Genomic DNA, 26,281 nt, shown 5'->3' on the forward strand with positions numbered 1-26,281 from the left:
TAGTAAATAGAGGCATATAAAGGGATGATATAAATACTTTAAATTTATAACATAAAGTTATAGCTTTAGCAGCTTTTCTATCATTGGAGGACCAAAACAGAGAAGTTTTTTTTTTTTATAAACTTTATTAGAAGAAATGTTATAATACAGAGACAAATTACAATTTACAGTGAACAATCACCAGGGGTTTGAGCAAAAGAAAATAAATAAATAAATAAAATAAAAAGTTATTAAATAAAAGTAAAAAAGTAATAGTGAATAGAAACATATAAAGGGATTATATAAATACTTTAAATTTAGAGCATAAGGTTATAGTTTTAGCAGCTTTTTTATTATTGGAGGAGGACAATGTAGAAAAATAAGTAGTTGCTTCCTTTAGAAAAGAAATACAGGAAGGTTTAGTCACAATAGCTTTACATTTGTGGATATAAAACTTGGCCAACAGTAACAAAAGATTACATAAGAAGAAATGTTCAGAAAGTTCTTTTTTATATTTTGTGATTCCAAATAAAACATCTTGAAAATAAAATTTATCATAAATGTCCAGAATGAAGCGACAGATATCTTGCCAAAAACACCTGGTGTGTTCACAGGACCAAAACAGATTCTGAGTAAAAGTTGCAGAAAGTACAAGTGGTATCAATGTCCTTTTTATATTTAACTAAAAATGACTTTACCAAAACAGAGAAGTAATTACTAAAATATCTGTCTGATGACGTCACGTGCATTTGGTTTAAAACTCACTAATGCTGGCCGCACAGGGGGAGAAGTTCATTGCTATTTATTTGTATATTTACTTGGTAGTTCTTTTTTTATTTCTGTTTAAACAAAGGACAAAGATCTCAAACAGAAAGACAGACAGAAACGTCTCTTGTGTTTCTGTAGAAGTTGGAGGCTGAGCTCGCGGTCACGTGGTCTCGTGGGGGCCGCCGCCGAGTCCTGACGGAAGAAGCCGAAAAGAAGCCGAACTAGAAGCGACAGAAGCGGAAGGTGAAGCAGAAGGAAACATCTGGATTGATCTCAGTTTAACATCCGCAGACAGGTGAGCAGACATGGGCGCCCTGTCCACCGGGGAGGTTTGCGTCAAATACGCTCTTTTTATCTTCAACTTCATCTTCTGGGTGAGTAAATTCAACATTAAGCCGCTTTAAACAACTCAGCTGATTGTTTTTATTGTGTCAACACTTTTTCTTTGCATAGATGATTTACAGATAAAAACATTCAAAATACAGTGAAACGGTTAACTTGTAATTGGTCAAATGTAAGGCGTCCATTTCCAAATTTATCACTGAAAAAACTAGAAGAAGAAAAAATATATATATACATATATGTATATATATATTTTTTTCTTCTTCTGAATTAGTATGTCACTAAATGTACTTAAACACTCAAAGTGTTACTTAAACACTGCAACATTTACTGTGTGTAGATTTTATTCACAATTCAATGCAATTCAACTCAGTTTATGTCTATAGCGCCAATTCACATCACGTCATCTCAGGTCACTTTACAGAAATAAATCAACCAGATCATCCAGTCAGATTGATTCAAAGTTTTCTATCTAAGGAAAACCAGCTGATTGCATCGACTCATTGACTCATTGACTCTTCAGCAATCCCTCACACTAAGCATGCTTGTAGCGACAGTGGAGAGGAAAAACTCCCTTTGAACAGGAAGAAACCTCCAGCAGAACCAGGCTCAGTGTGAGCGGCCATCTGCTGAGGCCCACTGGGGTTCAAGGAGACAGAAGCAGACATAGAAAAAGAAGCATAGATACAAAAAGCAACTGTAAAAGGTGAACCCGTCCAGGAAACACACAGCCAGGCAGACGAGCTCCGAGCCAGCTCCCATGTCAGAGGATGAAGAGAGCACATCCAGTTAGTCACAGTCAGAGAAACAGGACTACACTGGAAAACAGGCCAAGCTCCAACATCTAGAAACAAAGGTGTTGATGGCAGCAGCACAGCTGATATTTCTCTCCAGGGTGGTGGACAGCGGAAACATGCAAGAGGAGGAGAGTTTAGTGTCGGAGGTCGTGGATGAGTCTCCTCCGTCATCCATTTTTTATTTAGAGGAGGAAAGCGGGGACGAAGATGTTGTGGAAGAGGACGCCAGGGCGGCAGAAGCTTGGTTTGGTGTAGAAGGCTTCCAGCCGTACATGTTTGAGCCCTTGCCTCGCAACGCTGCCAGTTCTGTTAGCTCTACGCCTGCCGAAGACACAGACGTCCATCCCCGTGAACACTGGGACGCAACTCAATGGGAAAGGAAAGGATTCTGATTTCAACCGTTGCGTATATTAGCTGCGACAGATGAATCAAGATGCTATGACTGAAAACATTTGATTGACAGATGACCGTTGATATATGATTGGCTGAATTTAAGATAATGGGGGGAAAAAACAGATTTTAATAGAAATTTTCCAACTTTTGGGACAATATCGTCTGATAAAGAGTAGATTTATATACATATTTAAGGCAGAATGATTTGACATTTAAATATGATTTCCCTACGACTTTAAATGCCCCGCCTTAAAGGCAGATGGTCTCCAAATCTGTCTTCAGATGAGCCTCAAGGTGAGACACCTGTTGGATTTGTAGGAGTTCAGATAGTTTCCACAGGGGGCAGTGCTGAGGCCAACCTGTGCTTATAGGTGAGCAAGTTTGTCCTAAAATATAACCGTGTTTATTTTCTTAGGAAAATAGTGGAAGCTCATCTGAGCTGAAATCAGACTCTTTCACACGTTAGGCAAACGTGGATCCATATTTCTCTATATTAGCAACTAAAATAATGAATTTTTACCCCAAATATGCTGTTTTTGTTTTATTTTGTTTATATTGTCCCAATATTCCGTTATAGATGAGCCCGACAGGCAGCATACTAACACAGTAACTGAGGAATGAGTAACAGGCTGCAGCTGCTGGAGGACAAAGCTACCGTTGTTTGGTTAACTGGGAATAAAGAGAAGCTCCAGTTACCTCGACCAGCAGCCGTCCCTGGGGGGCTGAGAATATACCTGTGAAAGTTTTCTACAGAAACACCTGATCGTTGTGGTGTAAAAGCTAACCACATGTTAGAAGGAAACAGGAAACAAGACAAAAAAAAGTTGTTCAGTATCTTGTTTCAATCTTTGCTTCATTTAGAGGAAGTTCTAACTTCTAGTCATCCTGATTTGCAGCTTATTTCGGTTTGTTTTAATAAGATAGATTCTTCACAGAGTCGCTGCAGCTGCTCTTAATTTAGATTATCTACAGTCAGGTGTAAAAATTAAACAATCATGAACATAAAAAATATAAAATTTAATATTAGCTTTTAGCAGAATGGAATAATTAATAATAATTATAAAACAGGTTAAAAGTATGGTATATTGCCTTTAATTCACACGATGTAATCTTACCCTGACAAACTCGAGGTTGACAGGAAATAGCTGTTAGTTTCTGATCGTAATGATGAAATAGTTTCTCCTGGTCTGGTGTTTCTGCTGCCTTTTAGCAACACAGTCGTTGGTTTGAATCTTAGCCTGATTATTGCTTGTTCTCCCTGTGCATTTGGAGGTTCCCTTCAGGAACTCTTGCCTCCATTTGCATGGTGGTGGCAGGATCATGCTGTGGGTCCGTTTCCTTATAATATGTTTACTGGGAAAAATTAAGAAGGAAAACTATTCGAATCAAAATTTAGACGGTTGGATCATGTAAGAGGAGAACATTCAACTACTTGAAATGAGCGTCCCAAAGGTTTTATATATACTGAGACCGTAATTTAGACCCTGTGTAGCTTTAAGAGTTGTATGTTACAGAATTACTCCCCTGTTGTTGGTTAAAAATTTAAAAGCCCAAAATCATCAGAAATTCAGGAACACCATGCACATCAGACTAATGCTATAAGTGCTTCAGAGTTTCTTTGCAGCAGTGATGTCATGAGATGAGCCAAGGCTTCGAGGCGTGTCGAGTAGTGGAGGGGGCGTTTCCGTGAAGCCTCCATACCTCCATACCACATCACCGCTGCAGGAAGTGGTTTAGATCAGCCGCAAATTTCGACAGGCATTTAAACGGCCTCGGTGTTCAGTCAAGATGTGATGAGTTGGATAGAGTTTGGATAGATTCTAATGCTATGTTCAGACCACAAGCTGCAGAGGCAGCAAAAACGCACGTGCTGCTTCTTTTTCAATGCTTGTACCAGTTTAGTTCTGATGCGCGGCTGAAGCATCTTTGCTGCTCTAACTACACAGTGGAAGATTCAGTCTGATGCGCGATGGGCTTTCTTTGCCTGGAACATTGGCAGCTATATTTGCTTTGATCAGTGGGTAAAAAGTAGTATTGTGCCGACTGTGCAGTATTGGCCCATACCGATACCATCTGTTTGAAATTGATGTGTGTGTTTATATAAAGAACTGCAAACTACTTGGATGTAAAATAATTGCCATCATGGCTTCATGTCAAGCTGCTGCCTGCCTTTGTGAAGCAGGAAAAAGACTAAAACAAAGTGAATCCAGTGGAACTTTTTATTGCCTACCTGGAATGGGAGACAATAGTTGAAGAAACTTTTGGCTCTTAAAATGGTATCGGTGCCCTATTGGTTGGCACTCGCCGATACCGATACCACCATTTTAGTGCTGGATCGGTAGCCTGGTGAGACCATCCTGATCTCGCGAGCTTTCAAGGTTTCACTCGCAGATCAGTCTGGAGACTCTCCGTTGAAGAAAATTTGGAGCCGTTCACCAAACGAACGTCCAATCAGCGTTGGCTTTGAGGCGGGTTGAGGTGTGACGCAACGAGAAGCGCGACCGTTCAGTTCTCGGCTCCAAACCGTTCTTCTCCCGACTGGTTTCAGCAAGAGTTTGATCTATCAATTGGCTCCTCTTCGTCGTCGCTCTGTTAGTACGTCATATGCTTCGTTGATCTGATTGGTTTATTTGGCCCGTCTATCACCAACATAGGCCAATCAGCTAACCAGTATCTTCGCCCCTTCCCAAAATTACTTCAACGGAAGGTTTCCAGATAGATATGCGGAGCTAATCCAGCAAATCCATCTGGTGGAGTCAGGTTACTGGATCGGTGCCCCGCCCGATACTAGTATTTGTTTTGTTTTTTATACTTTAATAATCCCAGAAGGAAAATTACTTCTCTGCATTTAACCCATTCCCTTGGGGAGCAGTGGGCTGCCATTGTGTGGCGCCCAGGGAGCAGTGTGGGGTTAAGGGTCTTGGTCAGTGACCCAGAGTGGCAGTCTGTGGGAGTGGCAGATTTAACTCACAACCTCAGGATTCAAAGCCCTATGCCCTAACCACTAGGCTGCCACTCGCCTGTATTTTAAGTGAGAAAGTCCACCTGAAAACTTCATCTGTGCAGTCAGTTCATCCAGATTAACATCCACCCTGCATATATTATTTCTCTATGGCAGACCCCCACATACCGGCGATGCCCTGTCACTGGGAATCCCCAGCAGCAGCTGCCTCTGGCCCGATCACCTCTTCGCGTTTTACACTACTGTTCGCTGTAGCTGGAAGGCATTTTCCATGTACGTAAAGTTAATTCAGGCATTAATTAACAGTTTTAGAGGCGTGATCATAGTGATCTGCATCAGCAGCGCTGTGTCCGTCTCCCTGCCGGCTCCCAGATCAGCTTCTCAACGCGCTGCAGGACCTTTTGCTGCGCCTTGATGCGCGTCAACCATTGACTTTGCATGTAAACTAGCTGCTTCTTCTGCCTTTGCTGCTTGTGGTCTGAATGTAGCATAAGAATAGATTGGCTGTTTTTCCAACCAATCTAGTTGGTTAAAACTATTTTGGTTAGATTAAACAATATAACGACCAGAACTTGACCAAGCCCCTGGTTTCAGCTGTATTATTAGTGTTCAGCAGTCTTGCTTTAAAAAGAAAAGATGTGCTAAAAGTGGTGTCCGCTGTAAGACCCAGCCATGACCTTTAAAACTTGCTATTCTATTTAACAATGTCTTGGCCAAAGTGACTAATTTGTATTGGTTTGCCTTTAAAAATCTGCCAAATTAGAATGGTTGTGTTAACCAAAAGATTGGTTGGAAACATAACTTCCAACCAGATTTAAACTAAAAACTGTGGGAAAACTATTATTCTTGAATAAAAACATTCCATTTTGCTCATCATTTCCTAAGTTGCAAAAACACTTTCAATGTCTGCTGAGCTTAAGTCACTAAAACAACAGAAAAACAGTGAACCTTAAAAGATTCTAAGACATTTTACTCATAAAAAAATATTGTAAAATATTTCATTATACTCACCAATCATGAACAATTTCAGAACAAAAACAGAAAAACAATTGCAAAAACAAAAAATTGATGTTATTACTAACTGTAGTTCTGCACTCCGCCAGTAGGTGGTGACATGTTCACATGAATCCTCCCTAAACTCGTGGTTCGTTGAAGCATTTCGCTTCGATGCCACGTGAGGATCATCTCGCCATCACTGCTTGAGTCGTAGCCACATAATCAACATATATTCTTATATTTTTATTATGTTGTTGTGAAAAAAGTATTTTTTGCTTCCTAATATGTTAACTTTGCTAAGTTTAGTTCCATTTTTCAAGAACCGTCCTTTTGGAAACAACATTTAAAGATTTCCTCTTGATTTAATTCCACTATTGCACATCCAAAATGGCCGTAAGAAATATTTAAAATGATACCCAATAAAATCCTTTCAGTTTCTGTTTTCCTTGTGTTTATTTTCCACAGAGTGTTTTGGATATTCCATGTTTTTCCTCAGGAACAGTTCTGTACCTGGGAGTCTGCTAATTGCTTTCACCTGCAGTCTGAGCGATAAAGCTGCACAACTTTCTAACTTGTGGTTAAAAATACACAGAGAGCTCACCGCCCACTCCTTTAGACCCACCCTGTCCTCCAGGCTTTTCCTCCTCCCCCAACACCTCTTACTAACAGCCAGGTGAGCCACTGCAGGGCGTGGTTCTTTCTCTCAGGGAGCAGACTTCGCTTCCCCCCCCTCTGTTTTTCCTCCTCTTTCACTGGAGTACGAAGCTCACATTTTCTCCTTTGGAAGCTTTAAATCCACATCTGGGAGCCATGAGTGGAATGCAGTGCATCAAATATGCCATGTTCATCTTCAACTTTCTCTTATGGGTATGTAGAAACAGGAAGCTACCAGCTGTGGTTGGAACATGAGCTTCCAAGCTGCTGTTGGAGATTTGTTGTTGATTTTAGTTGCTTTGTCTGTTGGTTTTTAGCTGCTTTATGAGCCTAATTCCTGCTTTTCGATGTGTTCATGAGAAACTAAATCCACCTGCAGATAACCGCTGAGTTTCTTTATGTAAAGTTAATAATTAAACCAATAGAACACGCTGTCCTTGATACTTTCCTTATGCTCAGTTAATAGTTTTCCCTCCTTTTTAGCCTCCATCTGTAACTTTGTTTTTTCTCTATCTCTCCAAACTTATATCTTTTATCTACATATGTTTGGAGGCCATTGCATTGAAATGGGAAATGGATTTAAAAAAACAACTTTGGTCCTGTTCAAGCATTAAATCTTCCATGCTGTGTTTTGTAGAGAAGGGAACTGTTGGTGCTAAATTCTCCTTTCTGTATTTGGGTTGTTCTGTGCTGAACCCAGACAGCCTTTAACCTTCTGGACGTCCTCATGCAACCAAAACACATGATGATCTGGGACTACGGCCTGCAGGAAGAAAAACTACAAAAACTAAAAGATGCACAGATGTAGAAACAAGCTAAAGCTCTTTAGCATAATACGCAGAACACATAAAGGAGTGTAAATTATGTTTTTATTTACCTAATACTAAGTGCCAGATGTGAACATCATGAGTTTTTGGTAGGAAGCGTCTTCTTCTTACCTCCTCCTCACTGCTGTGGTGACTTGCTGTTGACGGATTACGCCCGTGTTCTTGATGGGTGGTGCTGTTAATGATTCATTATGGGAAAACGTATTAAAACAACACAGAACCCAGGTTGTGTTTTATCACCGCGATTCTTAAACCTGGTCCTCAGGGCCAACTGTCCTTTATGTTTTAGATGTTTCTCTATTCAAGCACATCTGATTCAAATGACTGCATTTCCTCCTGGACAGCCATCAAATGCTGCAAAAGCCTGTTTATTACCTTTCCATGGAGGTCAGGTGTTTGGAGGCAGGGAAACAGTAACCTGACTCCGCCAGATGGATTTGCTCCTCATATCCATCTGGAAACCTTCCGTTGAAGTAATTTTGGGAAGGGGCGAAAATCCTGGTTAGCTGATTGGCCTATGTTGGTGATAGACGGGCCAAATAAACCAATCAGATCAACGAAGCATATGACGTACTAACAGAGCGACGACGAAGAGGAGCCAATTGATAGATCAAACTCTTGGTGAAACCAGTGGGGAGAAGAGCAAAAACATCTTTTCCTCCGAGAAAAGCCTCCAGAGCAGTGTTTTGCTCTTCTTTCAGTGAAGAAATACTCTGTAATTCCCATAAAACTTGCTCGATAGCCACGCTAACGCTAGTTTCATCGGCTGAAGCCGCCATGTTCTTTAGACTGAACTGTCTATGTTTTATGGGATGTTTTTGCTCTTCTCCCGACTGGTTTCGGCAAGAGTAGCCTGGCTTGTGGTTGTGTTTTCGTCGTCGCTCTGTTAGTACGTCATATGCTTCGTTGATCTGATTGGTTTATTTGACCCGTCTATCACCAACATAGGCCAATCAGCTAACCAGTATTTTCGCCCCTTCCCAAAATTACTTCAACTGAAGGTTTGCGGAGCAAATCCATCTGGCGGAGTCAGGTTAACTAAAGGCAGGTTTATGCTCAGAAACCAGGTCGTCTGTGTCTGCATCGCAGTTAATGCAGATATTCCCGCCAACGCTTCCGCAGAAACTCTGCTGCACCTCTCCAAAATTGTAGGTGATTGCAGACAGTGCTGCAGACAGGAGGCCTCTGATTGGTCAAATCTACATCCGCTCTACACTATGTGTATTTCCTGTTTGGTTCCTTACCGGCTTGTTCTGTTTGTCTGACCGCCATTGTGGCAAAGAGCGAGGTGCGTGAGAACTCTGGGACCCTTTTTCCACCTGGATCCCCGCTCTTTTTCGCCCCCTCTTTCTCACCGCCTCGGCCGTATCTAGACCCAAAGCTAGTTCCTGATTAGCCCTCTTGCGTTGTCGCGTGGAATAACATGGCGCAGACCACGCTTCAATATCGGGCATAAATCAAACAACTCACTGCAATAAACTGCTGATGGATGATAACCCGGCCTTTAGCCAGGCGGCTGATCCATCGGTGGCCATGTTGGCCCTCTTGCTACTGTAAGGTAGCGCTGGTTTAAGTTGAAAGCTCAGTGGACGCTATAAAAAACTCTTTAGATCGTCTCTGACTGGCAGAATGAATGCGAATCTAAAGGCTGGGTCATTTCTTGCTCCTGGACATCCAGACTCTACTTTCTTCGTCTGTGGTTCACTTTTAATGTATTTCTTACTTAAAACCATTTATTTTATTTGGGTAAAAATAGTGAATTATTCTCCTGCAGCTTTAAATGTGAACTGATTGGGGCTAAGATGAATAGAAATAACATTTGAGGGCAGCTTTGTCTCATTTGAAGCTCTTGATCGTACGATTTGGTCGTCACCGAGTTGAAATGACAGATGAGAGATTTGCTGCCTTCCTTCTTTGAAACGCTGCTGTTTAAATCGAGACATAACCCACAACATGTCTGATTTTTATCCCAGCGTTCACCAGCATTATCTGTAGCCATGACCCGTCACTCAGCTGCAATGCAACCAGATGAACCAGAGCAGTAAAACAAACACCAGATTAAACTGGTTTGTTTATTGGGTTTTCTGAATGGTCCTGCTGGTTATAGTGGCGCCGACGTTTCCCACAATCTTTCACATTCCTAAACTCCAGCTTTCCTTCTGAGGGTCGGACTCGAACTTGTTTGATGAATTTAGCGCCTTTCTCTTGTCGACTACATGTCAAAACGAAACCTACCTGTTTAAACACGGGTTTTCTCTAATCCCTCAATTTACAGTTGCTAAACTTGTTTTTTCCACTTGTGTGGTGAAGGAAGGCACATTCAAAAGGACAAAATTGATCATTAAGAGTATTTGTCACAAAGATCCAAAGTAATCCCGAGTTAAACGGCATGTTTGGAGGCTTTGAAGATGACGGAGTGCTTTACCGTTAAGTCTGTGATGCCATAATGTCGGGCTGACAGATTTTTGGGAGTGGTACTGTGTAATTTTCCTATGAGCAAATCTGTTGGGCAACACAGACATTCTGCTTATTAGTTCTCATGGAGTCTATCAAACACTCATCATGCATCATAGTGTTCATCATGTCTGTGTTTTTTTCCCTGTTGACCATATTTGAGCTGCGCTGTAAAAGATGAGATTTTAAGCATGTTTCTGGTTAACCTAGAGGTTAGTGGGAATTTATAATAGATTAATCTAAACAAACATAAAACACAGCATCATTTAAGATACATTGCAAGAAAAAAGCATCAAAGATAAAGTTACTTAGCTAAATATCCCCAAGATGGTTAAAATACAAAAGTTTGAAAACAAACTAACATCATCTTTAAGCAGCCCTCTATTACATCAAGATTGCTTATTCTGTCATTTTAATATGTTTGAGTATAAATTTCAACAAGATATACGATGTAATCTTGTTGAAATGTAATTTCCCTCTGGGATTATTAAAGTATGCCTGATTCTGATTGTCTGATGTCTGAATAGATCTTTAGTCTAGCTAACATGAGGCTAACCAGTGTTAAAATGCGATACAAATTTCTTATGTTTTCAAGTATGCATCATAAAAAATCCAAAAGAAGAAAGATAAAAACAATCCACTGGACGTTGTTTCCAAGTTTAAAGAAGTTTCTCTTCCCATCCAGGAAGTTTTTCAATTCAAAATGTCAGGAACAGCGTTGAGTTTGAGTTTTTTTTTACAGCAGCCCAACAAAGCCTTGTGTTTGTTGAGAAAACATGCAAATAGAAACGGATGAACGGGTCCACCCCTTTAGAATGGGGGTCATTTAGCTTCTTTTATTAGCCTGCAATGCCCCATACCCGTCCAAGTGTCTGAAAGGTCGGTTTCAGCTTTCAAAAACCTACAATGCAGCAATTGAGTTAATCCCTTCCCGCTATCATCCCAGCCACAGCAGAGTAGAGGACCTCCCCTATTCAGTCAGGCCAATAATTCCCTCTAACGACCCCCCTTTCAGAGACATAGACAGGTATGGGGCATTGCAGGCTAACAAAGAAGCCAAACGACCCCCATTCCAAAGGGGGGGACCCGTTCATCCCTTTCTATTTGCATGTTTTCTAAACTAAAACCAGGCTTTGTTGGGCTGCAGGATAAAACCTGGAACTAAACGCTATTTCTGACATTTGGGATTGAAAAATCTTCCTGGATGGAAGAGAAACGTCTTCAAACTTGGAAACAAAGTCCAGGGGATTGTTTTTAACTTTCTTTTTAGGAATTACTGTGACCTGGAGGACTGAGAATCTTCACCAGCGCTGCATAAAAATGTTAAAACTTATTAGTTAAGTCGTGTTAAACAAGTTAATTGTAATGTATGGAGTGGACTAATATTAATTTAGCTATGTTATCAACAGTGGGCAGTGGCGGCCTAGTGGTTGAGACCTTATGCTTGGCTCCCAGAGGTTCTGAGTTCAAGACTGCCACTCTGTCCCTGAGCAAGACCCTTAACCCCAAACTGCTCCCCGGGTGCCGAACAATGGCAGCCCACTGCTCTCCAAGGAGATGGGGTTAAATGCAGAGAGTGAAATTCGATGTTCTGTACTTGTGACATAGGAATAATAAAGTTGGACAATAAAGTTGAATTCTATTCTAACAGTGTTAGCTGGTTAGCTTCAGTTGGTTAGCTACGTTTGCCTTTTGTAAATCTGCCAGATTTTTAACATAACCCATGTTTTCTAAATTTGGACAAAGCCATACTGAAGTGTTTAATATTTTAAAATAACCACATATATGCTAAATTGGATGTTTGTTTAAAAAAAAAGCACTTAGTTGCAACATTAATGTAAAAATAGCCAATTTAGCATCATCCTCCTGCGTTAAAACAGATTTTTATTTAATTCAGACATGAGTCTGATATGAATGTTAGAAAAGCCATTGCTGATTTTAAAATACCAATTAGCATTTGAAGCAATGAGTCACAGAAGCTGAACAAAAATGTAAGTTTTTTTATGTAAAAAGGTTCTTGGTTTACTACAATTAGAACATGACTTTATTTCATCTAAGTGAGACAGAAAATGTTAGAAATGTAAGGGGTTTCTGAATTTCCACCTGCTGAATGCAGGCATCCTGGAGGGAACTGATAAAAACAGGAGTTATTCAACTTGATCAAATAAAAGATAATGACCATCATTTTGTACTTTCACTCTCCCTCCTCATTAATCTGTAAATCAGCTGCACGATTCCTCAGGTCAGGCCGACCTGCTTTGCTTAATGTCAGACACGCTTTGGGATGTTGCAGAGGCTGTTTGGGGAGGCAACGAAGATGATGTAAACTGTGTTGCGGTTGCTAAGGAGATCGTGACTCATTTGGTTTGTTTGTGTGGAAGAAAGAAAGATGTTTGTTTGTGTGTCTAACGGAGGCTGACAAAGGGCTTGTTACTGGAAAGACGCATCAATGAAAAGCGACTGGGAGAAATACTCCTCTGGAAAAAAAAAAAAACTAATTTAAGTAAATATTTTCAAACTTGATTTTATTTATTCAATCGTTTGCAAATCACCATGGAGACAACTCACTGAATGTAGGTAACGGCAGCCGGGAATCTTAATTCCTGTTTCGTATGTTTTTTTTTTTGTTTGTTCTAGAATGTTAAAAGCAAAAACATGTTGGTAGTTGATTCCTGATTTTCCTTTTGCCTTGTTCTTTACCCACCATGAGCATAAAGACCTAGAATTGGACTTTTAACTCACTTAAGGTTTAATTGCTTAAATGCTGTTTTGTTTTTCCTCTTTAAGCAGTTTTTTTGGTTTTTGTTCTGATCTTCACATCCATGCAGTGTTAATTCCTCGCCTTCATGCCTTCCAGGCTTCCATGTTTTTTTTAAAACCGGTTTTTAAGCCCGTTATCCTGTGATCAGATAATCTGAGGTATGCACAGAGTTCCTCTCTCCAGGTTAAAACTTTTACTTTGGCAACGATGCATTTCCTAATCTTCTGGCCTGATCAGCTCTAGTTCAGGCTCTGCATCATGAGCTGGAGATCAGCTAATTTCTACAATCCTTCTAAACATGGCCATGTGAGGTACTGTAAGTTGCTGTGATGCTAACCGTATCTTATCCCCTTGTAGCTTGCAGGTACCGGAGTGCTGGCTATGGGACTATGGCTGCGGTTTGACCCCAGGACTAGAGACCTGTTTGAAAAAGAAGAAGCATTCACAGTCTTCCTCACTGGTATGTTCAAGAGAAGCCTCCCCTAAGCCCCTGTAACACCTTGCAGATTTACCCTGACGTCCTAGAATCTCCTATAACATAGGCATATGCTGAACTTTCTATGTATTTTTTTAGTTTTGGGCGTATACATAGATCAGAGGTCACGGATTAGTGGATTGCGGTCCAGAGCCGGACCCAACCTGGTTTAAAGCATTTATAAATTACCGCATGTTGTCTGATGACAGTGTCTAACTTCACTTGCTCCTCTTCTCCTGTTAATACGGTAAAGCCCTGGGGAGCGTCCGGCTCCAGGCTGCACGTGATCCAAATGAGCCAATGAGCTGTCAGTCTGGGTTGCTGCTGCTGCTACTTTTAGACACAGCAGGCAAACCTGTGGCAAGCCGGGCGATGGGAAAGAAGGAGAAGACCATGAGAAAAAGAGAGCAGAGAAAGTGTGGACTGCTGGAAGAACTGCGGGGAAAACCTCATTTTATTTCAGTGTTAAATTCTGTTTAAAGTAACGGATTACGATAAAAAAAAAAATGTCTCTGGACCTTTACTGGTTGTTGATTTTCTTTTTTGGACCCTGCTGATTTTTAATTGGTTAACCCTGACATAGAAAATTAATTATGAATCCAGAACTTCTGTCCAACGACAGCCTAACTTCTACATAAGGCACGGCAGCGTAATGCCCATGAAAAGATGCACAACAGAGTGTCCTGAGGGAGGCAGCGATGCACCCGGTCTGCAGAAAAAGATTTATTAACCTAGCTGCTGTTTACCATCCGCCAAGAAAAAGAATAAAAAATAAAGATTTTAATTATCAAGGTGTGAAAGGAGCTTCATAGAGCAAAAAAACTGAGCAAATAAAAAAATAAATACACTAATATATGATTCTCGGTCAGTTAGGATATTAATTAAAGATTTGTTTTAAACTTAAACACTTGACTGTAAAAAATCAAAATCTAAATAAGTAATTTTTTCTTAAAATAAGTGCATTTCTTCTTAAATTGAGGAGATTAAAGAGACATTTTACCAATGGAACAAGACAATTTAGATTTAAAATAAGAAAACACAATTGCTGCATCTTATTTCAAGTGCATTTCATCTAATTATTTTATTTTAAGGGTAAAAATACTCATTCCATTGGCATATTATCAAATGTACCTATTTAAATCAAGGGTAAATACACTTAATTTAAGAAATGTTTAATTATTTCTAGATCATTTTTGCAGTGTTTTCTTCATGATTTTTACCTTTCTATAAATCATTAACAAAAAGCATGAATATTAGGGTTAAACTAACAATTTCTAATCGCTTTATAATCGGATAGCAATAGGTTACTGAAAGAAGATTTCTTTTACAAAATTAAACCAGGTAAAAATAAAACTTTTCCACCATTCTTAATTATTTTTTCCCCAGCTTTTATTGTCATTACACTGTCAGAATTACAGAGCAACAAAATTATTGTGTGGCGCCCGGGAGCAGCTTGGGGTTAAGGGTCTTTGCTCAAGGACCCAGAGAATGGATTCCAAGCTCTATGCCCTAACCACTAGACCAGGCATCCCCAACCTCGGTCCTCAAGGCCCGCAGTCCTGCAGGTTTTAGAGGTTACCCTGCTTTAGCACGGCTGATTATAATGATTGCAGTAGAGCAAAAGCCTGTTAATAAGCTTTCAATTAAAATCAGCTTTGCTGGAGCAAGAAAAACTCTAAAACCTGCAGGACAGCGGGCGTTGAGGACCGAGGTTGGGGATGCCTGCACTAGACCACAGCCGCTCTATCCAGGAGTTCTGGATAGAACAGATTGATAGACGAAAACCTTTTTTTTTTGCCCTTTTCAGGCTGATTTTTTTTCCATTCGTGCGAGAATTTTCCAATCGGGCTGACTTTCGGCCTGATGGTGCGTGGTGTACAGGGGGTAACGAGGGGTAATCAGCCTCTAATGACCACCTCGCCATCAAGAATCAAAATCAAACATGTTTGAAATTCAGTCGGCCGTTGTAAGGTGGTCGTGGGCAAATCACTCAGTGGGCAAACAAGGATTCTTCTTCTTCTTCCTCTCAGATGTAAACCCAGCATCATGGCGGGGGGGCAATTAGTGAAATGGAGTTCTTTCTGTCAAACTGACAGACCATAGTAGCCACGTTTGCTCAGCCATGTCTTTGTCCAAATACGTCGTCTCCTTTTCTTTTTAGGGCTTTCAGCACTAAATTGCCCAAATATCCAAGGCAGCGCGTTTCACTCTAGTGAGCTTCATGTTCCTCTGCTACTGGTTTGGCTTCAGGATAGACGAGTCTGAGTAGCGCCATCTCACTGCGGTGTGTGCTGCTGTACAAATTTACCAGACTGTGGCAGTTCTATAGATCTTCAATCTTCTTTTCATATTTTTCTTCATACATGGATGGATGGAAGGATCATTTTCCTATTTGCAATTGCATATATGTAGGGATGCTCAATATATCGTAGTTGAAATCAGTATAAGCTGTTATTGTTTCAATATAGAGCTATTTATTCTTTTATTAAAAATAAATTCCTGATGATTTGGAGCACTTCATAAATGAGACACTAAAAGGTATCTGTCTGTCATTTTAATATTGGGTGTATTTTGCAACAAATGGCATTGCCATTTGTTTGCACTCGTTTCTAGCGAAATATCAAAACGGAAGCCGCTGCAGCACGCAGCCCTGCTTTAATAACAAAGTAACACCCTTGCTCTGAGCTAGAAGTGTTTTTTTCCCCTTGGTAAGAGCTTCCTGCTTACAAAATTAAGACTGAAGATGTTTGTCTTTTTTTTAAAACTGAGAAGCAACTCTGCTGTGACTGACGGAGCTGCAGCAGGGAGGGAGGGGCTGAAACCAGCGCCGGTTCACTGAGGCAGCTCTGAGGTTCAGCCGTCCAAACACAGCCGTCATTATCCACAGCTGGACAGTTGAGTCTTTGTTCCCCAAATTTCTGAGGGGGGGGGCACCCCAGATGCCAGCGGCTCACCCAGACTCTTTGTTTCTCCTCCAGTGGGCAGCAGCGGGACGGAGGATGGGCTCAAAATGACAAACATCTTAATAACTGCTTTGGTGCTGATCGTTATCCCACGCTCATTTTTGCTATCCTTCAGTCATGACTCATCCAATTGTTATATGACATTACGCTGAATCACTGTTATTGGTTCTAATCCCTTCTGCGGTTTGGAAATCCAGCTGTTGACTTGCTGAAACCACACAGAGGTGACAAAGTATACCTTAATCTGGAAACGGCTTAGCGGGGAATTCCTTCTGGTCTTTTCTGTCTTTAATTTTCAGATATGCCACAGAGAGGCAGGAAATAGTTTGCTTTCCAGATGGAGACTAAAGCAACTGAATATCACGCCTCTGCAGAAAGCAGTTGGATAAGTGGCCAGTATGACTGGTGATGACTAGGAAAGAATGAGAAGCAAGACGTGGCTAATTCAGTTTATTTCTATAGCAGCAGTTACCAACACATCATCTCAGGTCACTTTCCAGTTCAACCAGATCATCCAGTCAGATTGATTCAAAGTTTTCTATCTAAGGAAAACCAGCTGATTGCATCGACTCATTGACTCTTCAGCAATCCCTCACACTAAGCATGCTTGTAGCGACAGTGGAGAGGAAAAACTCCCTTTGAACAGGAAGAAACCTCCAGCAGAACCAGGCTCAGTGTGAGCGGCCATCTGCTGAGGCCCACTGGGGTTCAAGGAGACAGAAGCAGACATAGAAAAAGAAGCATAGATACAAAAGGCAACTGTCAACCAGCTCCACAGGCGGCCCCGTCCAGGAAACACACAGCCAGGCAGACGAGCTCCGAGCCAGCTCCCATGTCAGAGGATGAAGAGAGCACATCCAGTTAGTCACAGTCAGAGAAACAGGACTACACTGGAAAACAGGCCAAGCTCCAACATCTAGAAACAAAGGTGTTGATGGCAGCAGCACAGCTGATATTTCTCTCCAGGATGGAGTCACAGCCAAACAGGAACAGACCAGATGAAGCTACTATGAGAAAAAGCAGAGAGAGCAGAACGTTAGAGATTGAACTAACAGATTCTGCAGAGTGGGAGAATAGAGATAGAATGAAGCAGAATGATGAAAAAGGGGTCCCTATGTCCTCCAGCAGTCTAAGCCTATAGCAGCAGAACTATAGAGAAATCTGCCTACATTTTGTTTTCCATTAGTTAAAACTTTTCTTTTCAAGTAAGAAGTTAGAACAGCTTCTCTTAGTTTATTGCTTTTTAATATGTATTTTTCTCTTTAACATTTAAGCAGGGAACTCTAACATGCACCTCATTTAACAAAATATTGTGTAATATTTGAACCATAAACAGCCAGAGGGGGTTATTGGGGTTAGGGGGGTGATTTTCTGTTTGCATACAGGCGATACTTTATCTGCATATAAAACAATTAAATCCTTTCAGTAGACTCAAATTAGAGCTGTGGATTTAAAATCCAATCCGTTAACCGGGTTTAGCTACCGAGTGTTTAGTAGGAGGTCGATTTTTAGATTAGAATAAAAAATTTAAAGATGTTCATTTGAAAAATTAAATACTTCTGTAAACAAGTTTTGCGTAGTTGTTTAATCGGATATTCTCAAAGATGCTGGAGCTTTTCCTTCAAGAATGTGTTTTTATATTAGAAAAATCCAGTGTTTTTGTATTTTTAGAGTTCAATGACTGCAGAAATTTATTTTCTTTAGCTCCGCCCTGAGCGTGATTCTCTATATTGTTTGTTCATAGGGATGTACCTGCTGATAGCTGCAGGAGCTCTGATGATGGTTGTGGGATTCCTGGGATGCTGTGGAGCCATTAAAGAGTCTCCATTCATGCTGGGACTGGTGAGCCAAGGAGGAACCGTCCATATGAGGCACTTTGATCGAACGCAAAATGACTTTTTGTTGTTTCTTGGTTTAGTTCTTCCTCTTCCTGCTCCTCATCTTCGCTGCTGAAGCGGCTGCAGGTATCTGGGCATTCAACAACAGGGAGAAGGTATGACTGGAATCATTCTGTGATTTTATGCAACGTTCAGTCGATCATCATTAACTCAGTAAAATCAATAAAGCAAACTGGTGTAAAAATCAGTTCCGGCTTTTGAACTGAACCAACTTTTGATTACATTCATATAAACTGGAACATTTGTTATTCTGTTAATTTTTCATTTTCTTCCTGTCTCTGCAGCTGACTGCAGATGTTAAGGAGTTTTATAGGGAGACCTATAAGAAATACCAGAACTCCAAACAGGATGCACTGAGGGAGACCCTCCGTCTCGTCCACTATGCGGTGAGAGTCCCACTCCTCCACTCAGCGATTAATCACATAAAGAACTTCCAGCTTAGTCATGACCAAAAGTATTGAGAATGACAGAAATATTCTATTTTCACCTGATCTGCTGCCCTCTGGTGTTCATGTGAGATGTTGTCATCGCATACAGAAATAGAATTGCAATCATATTATGAGTAACAAAAGCTTTTAATGACAGAATGAATTAATAATAAGTCAATATTTGCTGGGTTGACCCCTCTTCTTCAGGACCTCTGCAATTCTCCCTGCCATGCTTTCAACTTCTGGACCAAATCCTGACTGATAGCAGTCCATTCTTGCACAATCAATGCTTGCAATTTGTCAGAATTCTTAGGTTTGTCCGCCCGTCTCTTGATGATTGGCTACAAGTTTTCATAGATTGTTGACTGAGGTGCAATCTTTCTAGCTGCCATTCAATTCAGTTTCTTTATATAGCGCCAAATTCACAACACATGTCATCTCAAGGCACTTTCCAGTTCAACCAGATCATCCAGTCAGATTGATTCAAAGTTTTCTATCTAAGGAAAACCAGCTGATTGCATCGACTCATTGACTCTTCAGCAATCCCTCACATTAAGCATGCTTGTAGCGACAGTGGAGAGGAAAAACTCCCTTTGAACAGGAAGAAACCTCCAGCAGAACCAGGCTCAGTGTGAGCGGCCATCAGCTGAGGCCCACTGGGGTTCAAGGAGACAGAAGCAGACATAGAAAAAGAAGCATAGATACAAAAGGCAACTGTCAACCAGCTCCACAGGCGGCCCCGTCCAGGAAACACACAGCCAGGCAGACGAGCTCCGAGCCAGCTCCCATGTCAGAGAATGAAGAGAGCACATCCAGTTAGTCACAGTCAGAGAAACAGGACTACACTGGAAAACAGGCCAAGCTCCAACATCTTGAAACAAAGGTGTTGATGGCAGCAGCACAGCTGATATTTCTCTCCAGGATGGAGTCACAGCCAAACAGGAACAGACCAGATGAAGCTACTATGAGAAAAAGCAGAGAGAGCAGAACGTTAGAGATTGAACTAACAGATTCTGCAGAGTGGGAGAATAGAGATAGAATGAAGCAGAATGATGAAAAAGGGGTCCCTATGTCCTCCAGCAGTCTAAGCCTATAGCAGCAGAACTATAGAGATAGATCAGGATAACCTGAGCCACTCTAACTAGAAGCTTTATCAAAAAGGAAAGTTTTAAGCCTAGCCTTAAAAGTAGACAGGGTGTCTGCCTCACGGACTAAAACTGGTAGTTGGTTCCACAGGAGAGGAGCCTGAGAACTAAAAGATCTGCCTCCCATTCTACTTTTAGAAAAACTAGGAACCACTAGTAAACCTAGCATTTTGGATCAGCTGAAGGCTTTTAACTACAGTTTGTGGACTTCCTGATAGTAAAGAATTACAATAGTCCAGCCTAGTTTCTCAGCATCACCCCTGGGCAGGAGATTTCTAATTTTTGCAATGTTCCTCAGATGAAAGAAGGATATTCTAGAAACCTCTTTGATATGGGATTTAAATGACAGGTCCTGATCAAAAATAACACCAAGATGTTTTACTTTATTATCTGAAATCAGTTTAATCCCATCCAAATGAAGTGACTGACTAATCAGCTTCTTTTTCAGAGACTCTGGTCCAAAGACTATAACTTCTGTTTTGTCTGCATTCAGAAGGAGAAAGTTAAGAGTCATCCAGGTTTTTATGTCTTCAGACATGCCTGTAATCTATGTAATGGGTTAGCTTCATCTGGATTATAGACAGATACAGCTGGGTATCATCAGCATAACAGTGGAAATTAATCCCATGCTGTCTAATAACTCTACCGATTGGGAGCATGTATAAAGTAAAGAGAATTGGTCCTAGCACTGATCCCTGTGGTACTCCACAGGTAACCTTTGAGCGTGTTGAAGATCTATCATTAACATGAACAAACTGAATTCGATCAGATAGATAAGATTTAAACCAGTCTAGTGCTGTTCCTTTAATTCCAACAAAATATTCAAGTCTTTCTAAAAGAATATTATGATCAACTGTATCAAATGCAGCACTGAGATCCAACAGGACGAGCACAGATACAAGTCCATTATCTGAGGCCATGAGAATATCATTAGTGACTTTCACCAGAGCTGTTTCAGTGCTATGATGAGCTCTAAAGCCAGACTGAAACTCTTCAAAAAGTTCATTATGGTGGAAGTGATCGCACACTTGTTTGGCAACTACTTTCTCAAGAATTTTAGATAAGAAAGGAAGATTGGATATAGGTCTATAATTGACCAAGTCATCTGGGTCAAGAGACGGTTTCTTAAGCAGAGGTTTAATTACAGCAACCTTAAAAGCTTTAGGTACATATCCCTGTAACAGAGATAGATTAATCACATCTAAAATGGAGGAGGAGATCAAAGGGAATACCTCCTTAAATAACCTGGTTGGAACTGGATCTAACATACAAGTTGAAGGCTTAGATGAAGACAATAATTTTGCTAATTCAGAAAGTTCAACTGGATCAAAGCAGTCCAAACCCGGTTCAGATTCCATGACTACCTCAGGTACAATCGTGGATAGAGGAGTGCTTATGATCTTATTTTTAATAAGATCAATCTTATTTATAAAGAATCCCATAAAATCATTGCTGCTAAGAGCAGGTGGAATGGACAGTTCAACAGAGCTATGGCTCTGGGTGAGTTTGGCAACTGTATTAAAAAGAAATCTAGGATTATTCTTATTCTCCTCTATTAATGAGAAGTATGCTGCTCTTGCTTTACAAAGGGTCCTCTTATACAGCAGTAAACCATTTTTCCAGACTAGGAAGGACTCTCGCAGGCCTGTGGAGCGATATTTTCTCTCCAGTTTCCTAGCATTTTGCTTCAAAGTACGCAGCTCTGCATTAAACCAAGGAGCAAGCTTTCTATTTTTAACGGTTTTCATTTTCAAGGGAGCTGCGTTGTCTAAGGCAATACGCAGAGAACTAGCAACCCCATCAACAAAATCATCAACCTGTGAAGGGGAATAAGCTATGCTTTTGCACTCTGCAGCACTGCTCAGTGACACAGAGGAGAGAGAAAGTGAAGCAGATTCTTTAAAATGTATAACTGTCTGCACCCTGTCTGCACCCTCTTTCCTGTTCGGCCATTTTTGTGCTGTGCAACGATGACTGCACATGTTTCTTTAGAGATAACCATGGTTCACAGAAGAGAAACAATGAGCAGCAGCCTCTTTTTAAAGTGTCCAGTGGTGTCATTCTGACTGAATCCTGACAGATTGATCTGCAGCCCTGTCCTCATCACCACCCACACCTGTGTTAACGGAGCAATCACTGAAACCATGGTAGCTGCTCCTTTAAGGCAGGGCTGCAATCACGTTGAAATGTGTTTTGGGAGATAAAGTTCATTTTCTAGGCAAATATTGACTTTGCAATTAATTTCTGTTACGCTGATCACTCTTTATAACATTCTGGAGTTTATGCAAATTGCTGTCATAAAAACTGAAGCAGAAGACTTTGTAAATATTATCATTGGAATCATTCTGAAAACGTTTGGCCCTGACCGTAAACTTTAATGGTTTCTCTTTCACAGCTGGAGTGCTGCGGTCCTACAGGAACAGTGCTTGATTCAGTCAAAGACATCTGTCCTAAGCAGGAAGGACTGGAACTCCTTATTACCAAGGTAACGGTCTGCTGTGGAGGATTTCAGCCTAGCTGTTTTAGTAGGACTTCTAACAGGGTTTGAAAACATTGCTCTACTTTAGATGGTAAATGAAAACAGCCTTTAGCTTTCTACTTTTCTGAATTGTGAAAATATTTAACAAAGGCTTTGTTTTTTTTCTTACAGGGCTGCGTATCGGCAATAGAGGACGTTTTCTCTAACAAGCTGCACATCATCGGGGGAGTTGGCATTGGCATCGGGGTCATTATGGTGAGTTGGAAACCAGAGAGGAGCGAGATCAAATCTACACCGATTCATGGAAACAAATGAATGGGATTCACTAGGAGGGTTTTCATGCATGGACAGTCAGACCGAACGGTTCGGACGGTTTTCATAAACCGTTCCATCCCTAATATATACAGAATTTGATCTCATTTCAGAACTAAATTTTCTGTTATAAGGGGTAAAGAGAAAATGATGTCTCGGCAAGTCATCTAGGAGTCTTCAGTGAAAAAAAAAAAATAGAATAGTAGATAAAAGTACATGTAAATATACATTTTATGCAGAACAATTTTTGATAAAAGTGGGTAAGTGATGACTATGGAAAACATTTTTTTTCCCAGAAATATCGTCCACTATACCTTTAATTTAGAAAGCATGGATGTTTAAATATGAGTCTATTTAACAGAACAGTTTCCTTACAGTTTATTGCTTTTTGATCTATTTTTTTCCTTCTTTAACATTGGTGCAATAAATCAGTGTACATTGGTTATTGCCTGGACACCCCTATTAAAATGTTCTGGCTCTGGGAACAAAGTGCTAATAATTCGTTACCTTAAGTAGAAATGTTTTCTATCTATACTTTATTGGAATAATTAGTCTTTAGACAACTTTTTCCTTCTACTCCTTATATTTTAAAAATAGACTCATTAGTTTCGTTTCATTTCAGCTCATTTTCATTCTGGCCTGTTGGTATTTAAATAACATAAAACCATCAAAATAAACCAGACGATTAATTTCATTGTGGTTGAACTGGGTGCTGCCCCAACCTGTTGCTCACCACATATGAAATAGTTTTTCAAGCTGATGCAAAGTCAAATTTAACACTGTTACCATTAGTTACAAAACTAAGAAAATTAAGTCTAAGGAAGTTTTCATCCAGAATTGTAGAAAAATGTTCCTTTAATAGAGTAGAGCAGTAAAACTTCTGTTCTTAACAGTTTTTCCTGCATTACTTTTTACACTTTACTGGATTAAAAGCTGAAGTTGATCCTCTAACTTCTAAAAAAAGTGTTTTTAAACAGGATTTTTACTTATACTGGAGTAATAAATAGTAATAATTTTGACGCCTCTCTAATGCAGCGCGTTGCCTAAAGGTCTGGTTTGTAACGGCTCTAAATGGAAAATAAGCTTATATTTAGTTCTGCTTTGCTTTTGCCTTTCCGTCCAAATGCTGTGCTAGATTTTACTTTCTATTAGCTGTACGCCTGCTGGGCTTTCACGCCGTCGTTGGTAAGTTATATACTCCCAGTTTGCTGTTTGTTTCTGGAAAAAGACAAAAACTAAAAATAACTTTCAGCTTTTTTACCTTTACATTAGTAAAAAAAAACAGACCTAGCAGTGGAAATACAGATATGTTAAATGTAGCGTACTTAAGCTTAACCTTTCCACCTGCAATAACACATTGGTGTAATTCCCTCGGACAGATTAAAGTGGTTTTATTTTACTGGTTTATTTGAAGTTGCTCTTGATCCTTTTTAATCCACCGTGAAAAATCATTGGCTGAGAAAAAAAAAAGAACTATTAAAGAATCTTTAAGTTTTTTTTTTCATAAATGTCTTTTTGCACTGATCTAGCAAAAATCTTTATCTGCTTAATTGTTTCTGCTGGAAGATCAAACAGACCTTTTTAGATTTCAAAATAAAAGTGCCTTCCCTAAACTTCAAAATAAAAGCTGGATTATTAATATATAAATAATTATGTATGTATAATTAGCATAGATACAAAAATTACAATTAGTGAATAAACTTCTATTATCATGAATTAAAAACCAAAGTAAACATTCCTAATGGAGAATGAAGATTTTGTTTTTAAGGTGCATTTTTTTTTTCATAATCTGCTAAGCTAGGGTTTATCATAGAAGGAAAAACCCAAAAATCTTATGTTCATTTGAGATTATTTCCAATTATTCACTTTAAACACAAACTTGTACTAATTGGAAATAAAAGATCATCATTTGATGATGCTTTTATACATTTAGTCTGGAATGATTCTCACCTTGTTGTCATTTTTCTTCCTGCAGATCTTTGGGATGATCTTCAGCATGATGCTTTGCTGCGCCATCAAGAGGTCCAGGGATTTTGTGTAAACAGAAAAAAAATGTATATTGTTTTATCAGACGACGTCATTTTTTGTAACCTGCTGCTTCAGAGTGTAAACTATTTTAACGCTAGACGTCGGTCATTCTTTGGTTTGCTAGTTTAGGTTCATACAGGATGGTCCCATAGACCTGTGAGAGTATGAAGCTTCTGCACTGATGTCTTTGAATTCCTCTAAGTTTGGTTTGCAGGCAAATTATTTTTGTACACAAAAAGCTAAACTGAACTTTTTTTTTTGTTGTTTACCAAAATCGAATAGAAAATTTTAGTTTTCAAGAAGAATGTAGGGAACCTTTAGAACTTTGCTTCCCTCTAGTGGACATGTCTGCCAATTATTTTTTAAAATGTTAATATTCTGTTTTTGTTACAAAATGCACTAAAAGTAACTGTGCTAAAGCCTGTTTATTATTGGATTACTAAATGCTTTATTAGGACATGGTAAATATTTTTTTTAAAGCAAGAATTGTGGAATTTTATGCAAATATTACGATAAATGAGGTTCACATGTTTAAGATGTAAAGTACCTAATAAACATGGATTTGTGTTACACAAAAGCAAACCTTTAATGTTTATTTTTAGTTTTCTAAAGAGAATTCAAATCTTTGACAGAAGGAATGAAGAAAGTTGAGATTGCAAAGTTTGAATGGGTTTATGGCTGCAACTTATGGAGGACCAATCCTGCCATAATTAAAAATACATACAGAAATATATACAGAACTTAACATAAAATTGCTTGAAAAAGTATCAAATAATTTGTGCCATTAAATGTGACACAATTATAAAAATATTATTTGCTACTTTTTCAAGCAATAAGTCCATTTATTTCTAAATTATTTTTTTTATTATCCTTTTTTTATTAGATATTTATATAAGTATTTTATAATAAATAGCTTACCATTATTTTGCAAATAAATTAATCAGATAGCCAAAAAAGATTTTTTTTTTTTACTTAAACCAGGTGAAACAAAAGCAGATTGACAAAAGTATTTTTTTTATTTTGAATGCAAAATGCTTTTTTTTTTTTTTTTTACAATTTTAGTATAATTACCGCTCTAAGGGCCGGATCTATCAAAGGTTTGCGTGTATAAAAACGTGAGCTATTTCACTGCGCACGCTAAAAAATGTACAAACTGATCTATCAACAGCGTGCTAAAAGGATTTGGTCTTTAAAACGTGCTAAATAGCGCCTCTTATCCATTTAGTACTTTTTCTGCAATGAATATGCAATATGGGGCGTTTACACGCAAAAGTGCGTCTTATGGGAGGAGAACATGTAAATATATTAATTTAGCACTCGCAAAGTGATTTATCAAACCTGAAAGCAATTTTGCTAACGGTATCTGACTCTATATTTAACACGTTTCAAAAGAAGGGGCAAATGGTCTGTATGCGTAATTGCGCACACATGGTAGCGGTTATTGTCGCAAGAAGGAGACATGGAAATGAAGCAAGGAGACGCAGAGAACGCATTTTTTTCACTCCGTGTGAATATTTTTGGAATGAACGAGGAAACGATCATCAAAACATTTCGTTTATCCAGCATTGCCATTTTGGAGCTGTTGGGGGAACTCTGAATGGATTTGGAGCCAGCCACAAG

At 39.5% G+C, this 26,281-nt stretch overlaps 1 protein-coding gene across 1 annotated transcript; it reads left to right on the forward strand.

Annotated features, from left to right (window-relative positions):
• Window positions 1-963: 963 nt before the first annotated feature.
• LOC119771303 (CD9 antigen-like) lies at window positions 964-25,238 on the forward strand. The gene is made up of 8 exons (XM_038267170.1): window positions 964-1,121; window positions 13,291-13,393; window positions 18,116-18,213; window positions 18,290-18,364; window positions 18,554-18,655; window positions 22,238-22,327; window positions 22,493-22,576; window positions 24,609-25,238. The coding sequence occupies exons 1-8, from the start codon at window positions 1,053-1,055 to the stop codon at window positions 24,672-24,674; spliced, it is 687 nt and encodes a 228-aa protein (XP_038123098.1). The 5' UTR covers window positions 964-1,052; the 3' UTR covers window positions 24,675-25,238.
• The last annotated feature ends 1,043 nt before the right edge of the window (window positions 25,239-26,281 follow it).

This window comes from Cyprinodon tularosa, unplaced genomic scaffold, assembly GCF_016077235.1.
Source record: "Cyprinodon tularosa strain WSP-4 unplaced genomic scaffold, ASM1607723v1 ctg663, whole genome shotgun sequence".
In the NCBI taxonomy this organism is placed as follows: domain Eukaryota; kingdom Metazoa; phylum Chordata; class Actinopteri; order Cyprinodontiformes; family Cyprinodontidae; genus Cyprinodon; species Cyprinodon tularosa.